Source organism: Scardinius erythrophthalmus (assembly GCF_964197995.2).
Source record: "Scardinius erythrophthalmus genome assembly, chromosome: 18".
NCBI classification, from domain to species: domain Eukaryota; kingdom Metazoa; phylum Chordata; class Actinopteri; order Cypriniformes; family Leuciscidae; genus Scardinius; species Scardinius erythrophthalmus.
The window spans coordinates 10,901,014-10,912,045 of NC_138238.1; the positions used below are offsets into that span (position 1 = coordinate 10,901,014).

General features: G+C 38.1%; 2 protein-coding genes across 2 annotated transcripts in view; one reads left to right on the plus strand and one right to left on the minus strand.

Annotated features, from left to right (window-relative positions):
• Positions 1–11,032, minus strand: part of gucy2g (guanylate cyclase 2g) — a gene marked incomplete at both ends in the record, with an annotated part of 38,146 nt that overhangs the window by 15,758 nt on the left and 11,356 nt on the right. Inside the window, 2 exons of the mRNA XM_081392726.1 lie at positions 2,696–3,034; positions 6,007–6,094. Of these exons, the coding sequence (XP_081248852.1) occupies positions 2,696–3,034; positions 6,007–6,094 (427 nt within the window). The remainder of the gene's footprint in view (positions 1–2,695; positions 3,035–6,006; positions 6,095–11,032) is intronic.
• acsl5 (acyl-CoA synthetase long chain family member 5) lies at positions 1,789–10,834 on the plus strand (the record flags this gene model as incomplete). The annotated part of the gene is made up of 20 exons (XM_081393007.1): positions 1,789–1,944; positions 3,644–3,752; positions 3,956–4,020; positions 4,118–4,219; positions 4,519–4,618; positions 5,931–6,109; positions 6,234–6,266; positions 6,352–6,403; positions 6,556–6,629; positions 6,718–6,795; positions 6,960–7,094; positions 7,878–8,012; positions 8,113–8,208; positions 8,428–8,500; positions 8,584–8,672; positions 8,750–8,866; positions 9,947–10,090; positions 10,195–10,296; positions 10,452–10,523; positions 10,697–10,834. The coding sequence occupies 20 exons, from the start codon at positions 1,789–1,791 to the stop codon at positions 10,832–10,834; spliced, it is 2,049 nt and encodes a 682-aa protein (XP_081249133.1).

The window sequence follows — 11,032 nt, forward strand, 5'->3', positions numbered from 1 at the left end:
CCTTAATGTTTACGTATGATGAGTAAGAGGTCATGTACTGAATATGGAAAGGGGAGAGAGGTATTGCATGATCTGTTCATTTTCCTTCAACTTTGACCTAAATTAGACTTCAATCTGCAAGACTCAAATCCGCAGAGGCCTTGGCGGCTTTCATTTATTTCATTTCATTGTCTATTATCAGAACAGATTACAAAATCCAAAGGTGCTCGCATTATCTGTCATTACAGTCGAATGTCAAAGTTCAGCTGGGATGTTCTTCCTAAACTGCGGTGATAATGATGCTGAGGCAAATGAGGCAAGAAAACAGTGTGTGTTCATAAGGTCATGTTGTGTCATGCTTTACTGAGGCTGAAAGGTGTTAATACTAGGAAGTGTGACATGGGTAGACCCTTGCTAACAAGGATTTAAGAGTCCAAGTGGCCTCCCTGATGGTCACCTTAACCAGCAAAGTTGTAAATGATGGGTTGAGTCAGTAAAATGTAACGGCAAACTACCAGAGACAAATATTTATTCCACTGAAAATCTGGTGAATGCAATGGATCTTAGCATCAATATGTCTACCTGAAGTTTGCACCTTTTACACTGCATGCAATTCAATGTCACACTGACCAGCAAAGGCAAATGTCATAGTCCACCTTTCATACTAGCACTGTGTAGTTTCATATTTGCATGTGCTTCTCAGCATGCAGACATTAAAGAACAGACTTGTGAATCTTGTGCAACGCACATTTTCTTCACAGGATTTTATTGTATAGCCACGATTCTGTTTTTGTTCAGTCATTTGTATTATCAGGGAACAGATAGCAGCAATTGGTTCAAAGGTCACACATGCGCTTGTTTTATTGGACCTGAGACCATGCCTTTCTCCTCAGTCTTCTTGTGGCTTTAGCAAACCTGTGCTGGGACTGTCTCTCAGGACTTTTTCCTCCAGTTCCATCACCTGACGGACACACCGGACTCCTGCAGGTTACCCAGGTACTTGCTTCTAAAAAGCCTGAGCTTCCGTCTTTATTTGTTGAATTTTATATCCATATAGCAATACATGTAAACATATTATAACACATAACACTGAGCAGTTTATGTTTTTGGTGTACTGATATAAATGTGCATTTGTTGTAATGCATGTTTAAAACTAATAGGGATGTTTTTGTATTTAACATATAAGTAGGTATTGTAACCATCAGAGTTCTGATGAATAAAATGACTCTTAACATAGGTTTGAGTTTGTGGGCCATGCTCAAAAACCAAAATCAGACTTTGATTGTTGCAATCTCAGAGCATACTCTTAGTAAGAAGGGTGGATATATCTATAAATATATACCTTTTACAAAGGATAGTTGATGCTCTTGAGACTGGAAAAGATTATATCACCATTGCTAGACTTTGGCCTCCATAAATGCATGGCTAGGTAAATAAAATCCAATAGCATTATTATAATAGCCATGTGTGTAATACTGGAGGTCATGTCGAATACTAGAGAAACAGCACCTGGGGGATGTTAAGAAGGAATTTCACTGCTTTTCAAAAAAAGCATTTGTCATAATTTTCTTTAACAGCCAGACACTTTAGTAGTTTTGTCAATTGGACTGTACCGTGCTCTTCAACCTTTGAACAAACTGATTTGTCTTCATCAATATCTTCTAATCAGCACAGCATCAAAACAGTGCTAATGTGATAACAGGGACCTTGAATTTCCTGTAAATTCCACTACTGTAAATATGATCACATAGAAGTAAAGTCAAAACTGTTTTTTTTTTTTTTCAGCTGCTCCAACAGACCCAGTACATTATGCAGTTCTTGTTGGAGTTCCTTTTTACCCCGCTGTCCACTTCAGGACTGGTGTTTCTGTTCAGCCTCGCAGCTGTAGCCCTGGTCCATCTCAACACCAGGCCGAAACCACTGCAGCCACCTACAGACCTCAACCAGCAGACTGTGGGCGTAGCGGTGAGTGCATTAATTTGTCAGTTGAACGTTAATATGCCGTTTTGAAAGCAATATTGTTGGGTTTGGAATTGGAAATTTGAACGTTATCTCTTAAGGACTTTAGGATAAGCAACACTCGCCCTGGATGGGCCTATCGGAACCCAGGAACTCAGTCAACCACAGTTCTTTCCTTTGATGTCTTTACTGAAGCATATGTTTGTGTGTGGTTTTATAGGATGCACGCACACATATAACACTCTTGGATCGGCTCGCTTTCTTCCTCACAAAACACTTTGCGGCATCAATTAAAAGGGCAACCAGTCTTAAAGAGGCCACACACGCAAAGCCGTTTGTACAAATATAATATATTATAAATCAATAAATTTTTTTTAAATATCTCGTAAATGATTTAGTCCAACTGTAACTGTACCAGTTTAGTTTTGTGAATAAAGCAGCACATGTAAAAGTAGTTAAAGCATTAGCATTCAGGTGTGACTTTTTAATAAGATTAGTATTTGGAATGTGCACTGGAAGCCAAGAGAAAAAGTCATGGAAAAACCTGGAGAACAAGGTGGAACCAGAGTGATTGAGAACCAGGATGACGGTGCAGGCTCGGAGGACTAAGGTGGAGCCAGAGGATTAGAGGACCAAGGTTGAGCCAGGGGCTCAGAAGACCGAGGTGGAGCTGGTGGGAGTGAGGGACAAGGTGAAGCCAGGGAGGATGGACCCTGGTGGAGTTGGAGGGGTGGAGGTCCCGGTCACAGCCAAAGACCTGGAAGTCCGTGGTGAAGCCAGCGGGTCAAAAGACCAAGGTGGAGCCGGAGGAACGAGGGACACCGGTAGTCCACGGTGAAGCCGGATGGAACGATGAGCCACAGTGAAGCAGACAGGTCGAAGGGCCAAGGCGGAGTTATGGGGTCGAAAGACTGTAGTGGAACTGGAGGGTCATAAGGACTGATCTGTGGCCAAGAGCCCACAGTGGGATGGGCTGACCAGGAGACTATGATCGCACGGTGAAGCTGGTGGCTCAGATGAAGCCAGCGAAAACTGGCACAGTGGAGGGACGGAGCCAGGGAACCAATGGAGCCGATGGAGGGGCAGAACCAGGGAGCTGGGTGGACCATCAAACGAAAACGGATCTGATGTTTTAATCCTTCACTGAGTAAATAAACAGACATTATGAGGAACTAAACTGGAAACAGGTGAACGTAATCTGTAACCATGGAAACAAACTAGCACATGAGAACCAAGGTAACAAAGGAAATGGGAACTAAAAACAGGAAACAAGAACATACAAACTAAGAGTCCTATGAACAGAAACCAAGTGAGAATGTGACAATAGTAGGCTATGTGTACTGTACAATATGTGTCCTGTATCACTTCATGAGTCCAATGTTTTGAAACGACGGCTTTACTGTCTCCATATAAACAACAAAAATGTGAATTTGTGAAAACAGGGACGTCATGCACATGCCTATTACATGTTCATGAATGCCTATTATGTGTTCGCGGCGTGTTTCTTGACAAAGTGACATCGCCAACTACTGGCCTGGCATGCATAATGCAGCCTTTTTAGTCATTTTCTCAGATCAGTGTGAAGGGGGATCGTTTTGACAACGTTGTTGTCTGTTTTTAGTACATTGTTGTCGTGTAAGCACATCCTATATGTCTTTTATAGTAGCGTTTCAATGGTTTGATATCTGGCATTTTTTATTAACAGAATGGTGCTAGAAAAACAGCACTTTTGAAAGATGACAACTTGATCTCGTTCTTGTATGAGGATGCCAAAACTCTATATGAGGTTTTTCAAAGAGGACTACGTGTCTCAGGTAAGAGGTCATTAGGGTAAAAATTTACAGCATCACAGAACATTGATATTCTTTCTTTAGAAATGAAATTAAGTACTATGTTCAAGATAGCTATACATGTTATAGTTGACATCCCTGGTGCATCTAATCGGACATCCACTCACTTTAACATGATCTGTGTTCTGTTAACATGGTCTGAGTGACATTTCATCTTTACCATGTAGGAAATGGACCATGCTTGGGGTACAGAAAGAAGGGGCAACCTTATCAGTGGCTTAAATACAAACAGGTATTTGTACCAGCCACAAACAGAATCTATTTGCTCACAATTAACGAGGGAGGACAACTCAAGTCTTTGTTCCAATCCTTGCCTCTGATTGTCTCAGGTTTCAGACAGAGCTGAGTTCTTGGGGTCTGGACTTCTCCACCGTGGCCAAAAGCCATCACAAGAATCATTTATTGGCATCTTCGCCCAGAACCGGCCAGAGGTGACATAATGAGTCTAAATATCAATCAAAATTTGCATTATATCATACTGCAAGACATCAGTATTATTGTCTTATTTTCACTTTAAAAATATCTAACCCTCTTAAAACAAAATAAATTCAACTGAAAGGTAAAACTGCATAAGATAAGGTTTGTTTATTTTCATTTATGCAATAAACAACATAAAACATTTATGGCAAAATAACAGTCAGTAAAACAAGGCTATACACTGTATATGCTAATGCACTAGTGACACTCCCAGTGTCCTGTACATATACTAACCTCTCTTCCCTCTTTTCAGTGGATTATCTCAGAGCTGGCCTGCTATACCTATTCCATGGTGGCAGTGCCTCTTTACGACACCTTGGGACCTGAGGCTCTTGTGTTCATCATTAATAGAGGTACTTAAGCCTGCTTGCTTGCAGGCTTCATTAGAGGTGTTGGTCAAAGCAGCTTTAAGGATCACACCTGCTGAACCGCTGACTTATAATCTTTCAGAAGAAGACTTTTTTTAGTGAACTTAATGACCTTGCTTTTTCTACCCAGAGTTCAAGCTGATTTGTTTACCTTTACATAATTATATAACTTGTTTTCTATTTCTCTAATGAAATAGAAAGTTTAATAAGCAGAGACAAATGTAAGCCATAGGTTGATTTCTTGAAAATGATGTGCCTCTGTTGAGCAGAGCGATTATAACTTTGCTGTGTTTGTTTCAATAATCTGACAATATGACAATATCAACATGTCAACAGTTTGGGGGAAACCTGCTTGAAAACCTTTGTCGTTCTGTTTGGTGCCGGTTGCAAATTACAATTGTCATCCTTAAATGTATCATTAATTAAGAATATTGCTATATTATTGCTACATATACACTACCGTTCCACAGTTTGTGGTGGTCGCCATAGTCCATAGCTGACCATAGTCTCTTATGGTCACCAAGATTGCATTAATTTGATTAAAAATACAATAAAATCAGTAATTGTCAGAATTATGTTTTAGTTATGTTCCGGTTATCTGTGTTTTATGGGCCATTTACACGACACCATTTTCAACAAAAAATGGAAAACCTTTTATGCATTTTTGCCATTAATTTACACGACAACGGCGGTTTGGGGGCCTGAAAACGCGAACTTTTGAAAACGTTTTAAAGTGCAATCTTCTCTGTGTAAACAACAAAAATGCTAATTTGTGAAAACGGTGATGCCATGCATATGCATATTATGTGTTATAGGCATATAGTGCTTTTTTTTGTTTTTTTAGTTTTGTTTTAATATATTTATTCATGTGATGGCTAAGATTTTCAGCAGCCTTCAGTGTCACATGATCCTTCTGAAATCATTCTAATATGCTGATTTTTCGCTCAAGAAACATTTCAGCATTATCAATGTCGAAAACAGTTGTGCTTTCAGGATTCTTTGATGAATACAAAGTTCAAAAGAAGAGCATTTAAAAATTTTTTTTATCTTTTTGTAACATAAATAAATTTCCTGTCTCTTTTGATCAAATAAATCCATCTTTGCTGAACAAGAGTATTCATTTCTTAACAACATCTGAACTTACTGAACCCAAACTTTTGAACGGTAGTGTAATATCTTTACCTTATCTATAACTTCCTCATTTAACATGTTTAATTTCAGGTATTTTTTTGTATTTAATGCCACAGTAATTGTGTGCTACATTGGACCTTGATAAGTAATCTCTTTCTCTCTGCAGCAAAGATATCCACAGTGATATGCGATAAGCAGGATAAAGCAGAAACGCTGCTAGAAAACTGTGAGAAAAACCTCACAGATGTTTTGAAAACCATCATCCTCTTGGACCCCTATGATGCCGCATTGATTGATAGAGGCTCTAAGAGTGGTGTGGACATCCTGTCTCTGAAAGATGTAGAGGTACACTGACAGCACTCTCTGATCAGTATAAATAATAAAACAATAAAACAAAATATTAAAGGCTCTGATATCTTTCAATGTCCCAGAACACAATATATTTTTAAAACCATTTGTGCTTTTTTAGGCCTTGGGAAAGAACAACCATTGCAGGCCTGTTGTGAGTAATGGGTTAATTATGAACTTAGTAAATAGTATTTATTAATGTATTTGACAAACTCAGTGTGCTTTGAATTTTTTTCCAGCCACCAAAGCCAGAAGACCTAAGTATAATTTGCTTTACCAGTGGAACCACGGGTAAGTGTGATTCAATCACTTCTATTCTTCTTCATGACCACAAAACACAACAGGCCACATTTATGTCTGTGAAGTCAGTGTTGTTCCACCACTAGTAAATATTGTGGAGAGTTCTAAGTGTATGAGCTTTAATTATGCATTCTCTGCTTCAGGGGATCCAAAGGGAGCCATGCTGACCCATGAAAATGTGGTATCAGATGCAGCCGGCGTGGTTAGGACCTTTGAGGTGCTGTATACAGTGGTGGCTACATGATTTTTAGTCTCTATGGGAGTGTAGATTTTTAATGTTGGATGCCATACCCATGTTTCTTCAGAGCGTTTTTGTTCCCGTTCCATCCGACGTGTCCATCTCTTTTTTGCCGCTGGCGCACATGTTTGAAAGAGTTGTACAGGTAAGCCTGACTCTCACACCATCATCTTTGATGAAGCATTGTTGAAGAACTTTCAAATTTTCTATGTCATGTACTAGATTCTTTTATAAATCACATAGATGGATGTTTTTTGCAGAAGAAGAACACTGAAGTAATGCTTGCTTGTTCTTGTTTATGTGTATCAGACAGTGCTGTACAGTGTAGGGGGAAGAGTTGGGTTTTTCCAAGGTGATATCAGACTTCTACCAGACGACATGAAAGCTCTGCAGCCCACTGTATTCCCAGTGGTTCCACGTCTTCTGAATCGTGTTTATGACAAGGTTTGAAGCTACATAAAGCTACATTGCCAAATTTACATGGCCTGGTATAATGTTTTATAGATGGGCCCCAATCCATACACTCAATCGTGTGTATTTAATGATGAAGATAAGACTTAGACAAGAGTTTTTTAGTGGCTCTTTTTGCAGGTTACATTATACCAGTAGATGGTGAAAAGTAACTTTATCTTTGAAAACACTGATTAATCCAGGAATGAAACTATTATATTCTTTATGAGTGAGTCAATGAATTGCTCATTCAACCAATTCAACAACTCAACGTTGCTCTGAGATGCTTGACGGTTGATTCTGCCATGAATTAAAAAAAAAAAGTATTTTGGTTGAAAGAGCTGAAATAGTAATTGAGCATATTCAGTCTAAAATGTTATTCAATATTAACTTCTTTTTATTCTAATTTAAGGTATTGAGTAACTAACTAAATATATGTATGTGTTACTAAATGCTGATGTCTCATTTATTATAATTAAGGTCAAATATAAAGGTGATTACCTTGCAGTACTCAGATTATGGACTAATAAAAGAAGTGTGTGGACACAGCAGTAAAATAAACCAGCCAATCAACAAAATGTTCTGTAGCTTATCATTTATTGCATTGTCTTAAACTCACACTTATATTAAAGAGATCGTTTTTACTGTCACACAGTTTGAGGTTTCATTAACCTACGTAGCGCAAACATGTTGGATGCGTTACCCACCACCAAGGTTTAAAACTTAAAAGTTTGGGGTATATGCTTTTTAATTGTTCACTTTCTGCTGCCTTCTCAGGTTCAGAGTGGGGCCAAGACTCCATTTAAGAAATGGCTTCTGAACTTTGCCATTGAGAGGAAATCTGCAGAGGTCAAGCAGGGCATTATCAGGAATGACAGCATATGGGACAAACTCATCTTTCACAAAGTGCAGGTATCCCCACAGACTAGTTGGGAGTGTTTTTGAATGTATTGAGGAAGAGTGGTGCTCCTGTGAGGAATGGTTCTGAAAACATCTGACATATTTTCTGCAGGAGTCTCTAGGGGGCCGCGTGAGGGTGATGGTGACGGGGGCCGCTCCCATTTCTCCATCTGTTCTCACTTTTCTTCGGGCAAGCCTCGGGTGCCAGGTAAGAAAGGAAGAAATGGGAGTATGACACCAAAAGCCAATGAATATATGACTTCTGTTTTAGCTTGAATTCTCTATGGTAATAAAAGAGAATATGATGCAGTTGTGCTTTACCTTGTACGTACCAAACATGGGCACTGTCAAAGAAGGGTGTATGTGTGTATTGATCTGGTGTCACAGTGACCCAGTTCTGACCCCCTTATTCCTGGCCTGCTTCCAGATATTTGAGGCATACGGCCAGACTGAATGCACTGCGGCCTGCTCTTTCACCATACCAGGAGATTGGAATACTGGTGGGTTCCCGTGACTGATTTATTTAATTTTTTTCATCAAACATCCCGGAGCACTGATTTCGATTTCATACGATTGATTTCAGGGCATGTTGGAGTTCCTATTCCATGTAATATTGTCAAACTGGTTGACGTTGAGGAAATGAATTACTTCACATCCAACGGTGAAGGAGAGGTAATGGAACACCACATTTATAAATCATAAACCAATATGTAATTAAAACCTCTCATAGCTTTGGTATTTCGTTTCAGGTTTGCGTCAAAGGGAAGAATGTGTTCCGCGGATATCTCAATGACCCAGAAAAGACAGCAGAGGCTTTGGACAGCGATGGATGGCTGCACACTGGAGATATCGGCAAATGGCTGCCTGTGAGATCCCTCTTTTAGAAGGAGATATGATGATATTTATCTTTTATATTGTTACTTTTTAGGATTCTCTTTCTTAAGGGGGTCATGACATGGATTTTTAAAATTATTTTAATATGTTCCTTGAAGAGCTCAAATATATGCTTTGTTTATAATGAGGAGGACATTTTAAGCTATGAAACTTGCAGAATGTTTTAATTGTACAAAGACCTCTTATGTGCTAAAAGATCAAGGCAAGTTTGATTTCTCATGTCATGACCCCTTTAAATAATGCAACTTGGAAGGACGGGAATGTATAGACCTATTATGTTATGATATCAGCAGGTAGCCAAAATCACAAAATGCAAAGCGGAATACAATATGTACATAATCTTTAGCTTCATGCTATAGCCCTTATGACCACTAGTTTCATTAGTCAGGTAAACATATCCAATGTGTAAAGGCAATGATGCATTTTACATTGAAAGAAGAGTCTTTATCTTATTGCATTTAATTTGAAATAATATCATGCCAGTAAACTCAAAGAAATAATTAATGACCCTGATTTTCTCTAAAATACATTAATAAACACAACTGTTCAAAAGTTTGGGGTCAGTAAGCAATTTTATTCCGCAATTATGCATTAAATTGATCAGAAGTGACAGTGAAGACATTCATAATGTTACAAAAGATTTCAATTTCAAAATAATGCTGTTTGTTTAAACATTCTTTTTAATAAAAGAATCCATGAAGTAGGCTATTTAACAAGTTTCCACAAAACATTAAGCACACAACTGTTTTCAACATTGATGAAAATAATAAGAAATGTTTTTGTGCACCAAATCAGCATATAAGAATGATTTCCGAAGGGTCATGTGACTGAACACTGAAGTCAATTATTTAAAATTGAATTAATATTTCATAATATTACTTTTTTTTTTTTTTTTTTTTTAAATAAATGCAGGCTTGTTGAGAATAAGAGACTTCTTTCAAAAACCTTAAGAAATCTTACTGATTCCTAACCTTTGAATGTGTGTTTGTAAGAAAGAGTAAAAAGATGTCATTTTAATGTGGAAGTTATTTTTTGTGTGTTCACTTTACTAGAGTGGAGTGTTGAAGATAATTGACAGGAAGAAGAATATCTTCAAACTGGCCCAAGGCGAATACATTGCACCAGAAAAAATTGAAAACGTTTACATTCGAAGTGCTCCAGTCGCCCAAGTGTTTGTGCATGGTGACAGTTTACAGGTAACATTAATGTCAATTCTTTGCCTTTTCTGATGATAAAAATGGCTGGTCTTTTTTTTTTTTTTGTACTATGTAGCCTAATATCATTAATTTTATGTGTCCAGTCCTCTTTGGTGGCCATAGTGGTGCCAGACCCTGAAATATTACCAGGTTTTGCAGAAAAACTGGGAGTGAAAGGTTCACTAGAGGAGCTATGTAAAAATCAGGTATGCTTTGTGAAGTTACATACTTTACCTTTGAAAATACATACAAGATTGCAAAATTTCTGCTAGCTTACTTGTGCAACACTTCCAAAATATTTACATTATACGTTTAAAAATGTACATACAGCAAGTGCTCAATACACTTCATCTTTTTATAGGAACTCAAGAAAGCAATCATCTCTGACCTCAACAAGCTGGGACGTGGAGCTGGGCTGAAGTCTTTTGAACAAGTAAGCACTTTTATGATTCATTAGGCTATTATTAGCAACTATCAATGTTCAAGACACTTTTAGCATAAAATTATCGTAGAAAATATCCGTGGAATGTCTTTTTATGCATTTTTTCCCCATTAAATTAAAAGAAAACCACATGGCTAATATAGGTTTGTTCTCTTTTCTTCAAGGTAAAAGACCTGTACCTGCATCCCGACATGTTCACCATAGAAAACGGTCTTCTCACTCCAACACTGAAGGCCAAACGGGCAGATCTCATTAAATTCTTCAAAGTTCAGATTGAGAGTCTTTATGCTAACATGCACTAAAAAAAGCTGGGGATATCCTGCGGTGTAACCCGGGTTCACATATTTATGAGTGCTGTTTGTGTTATGTTTTTATACTTGCTCAAAGATTAAAATATTTTATTAGCATTGCACTGCATCAACCTTCTCTATAATATGTGCTCGTGATACTTTCATTGTCTGTCAAAAAGAAATACATGCTTTGTCTGGATATATTATTAT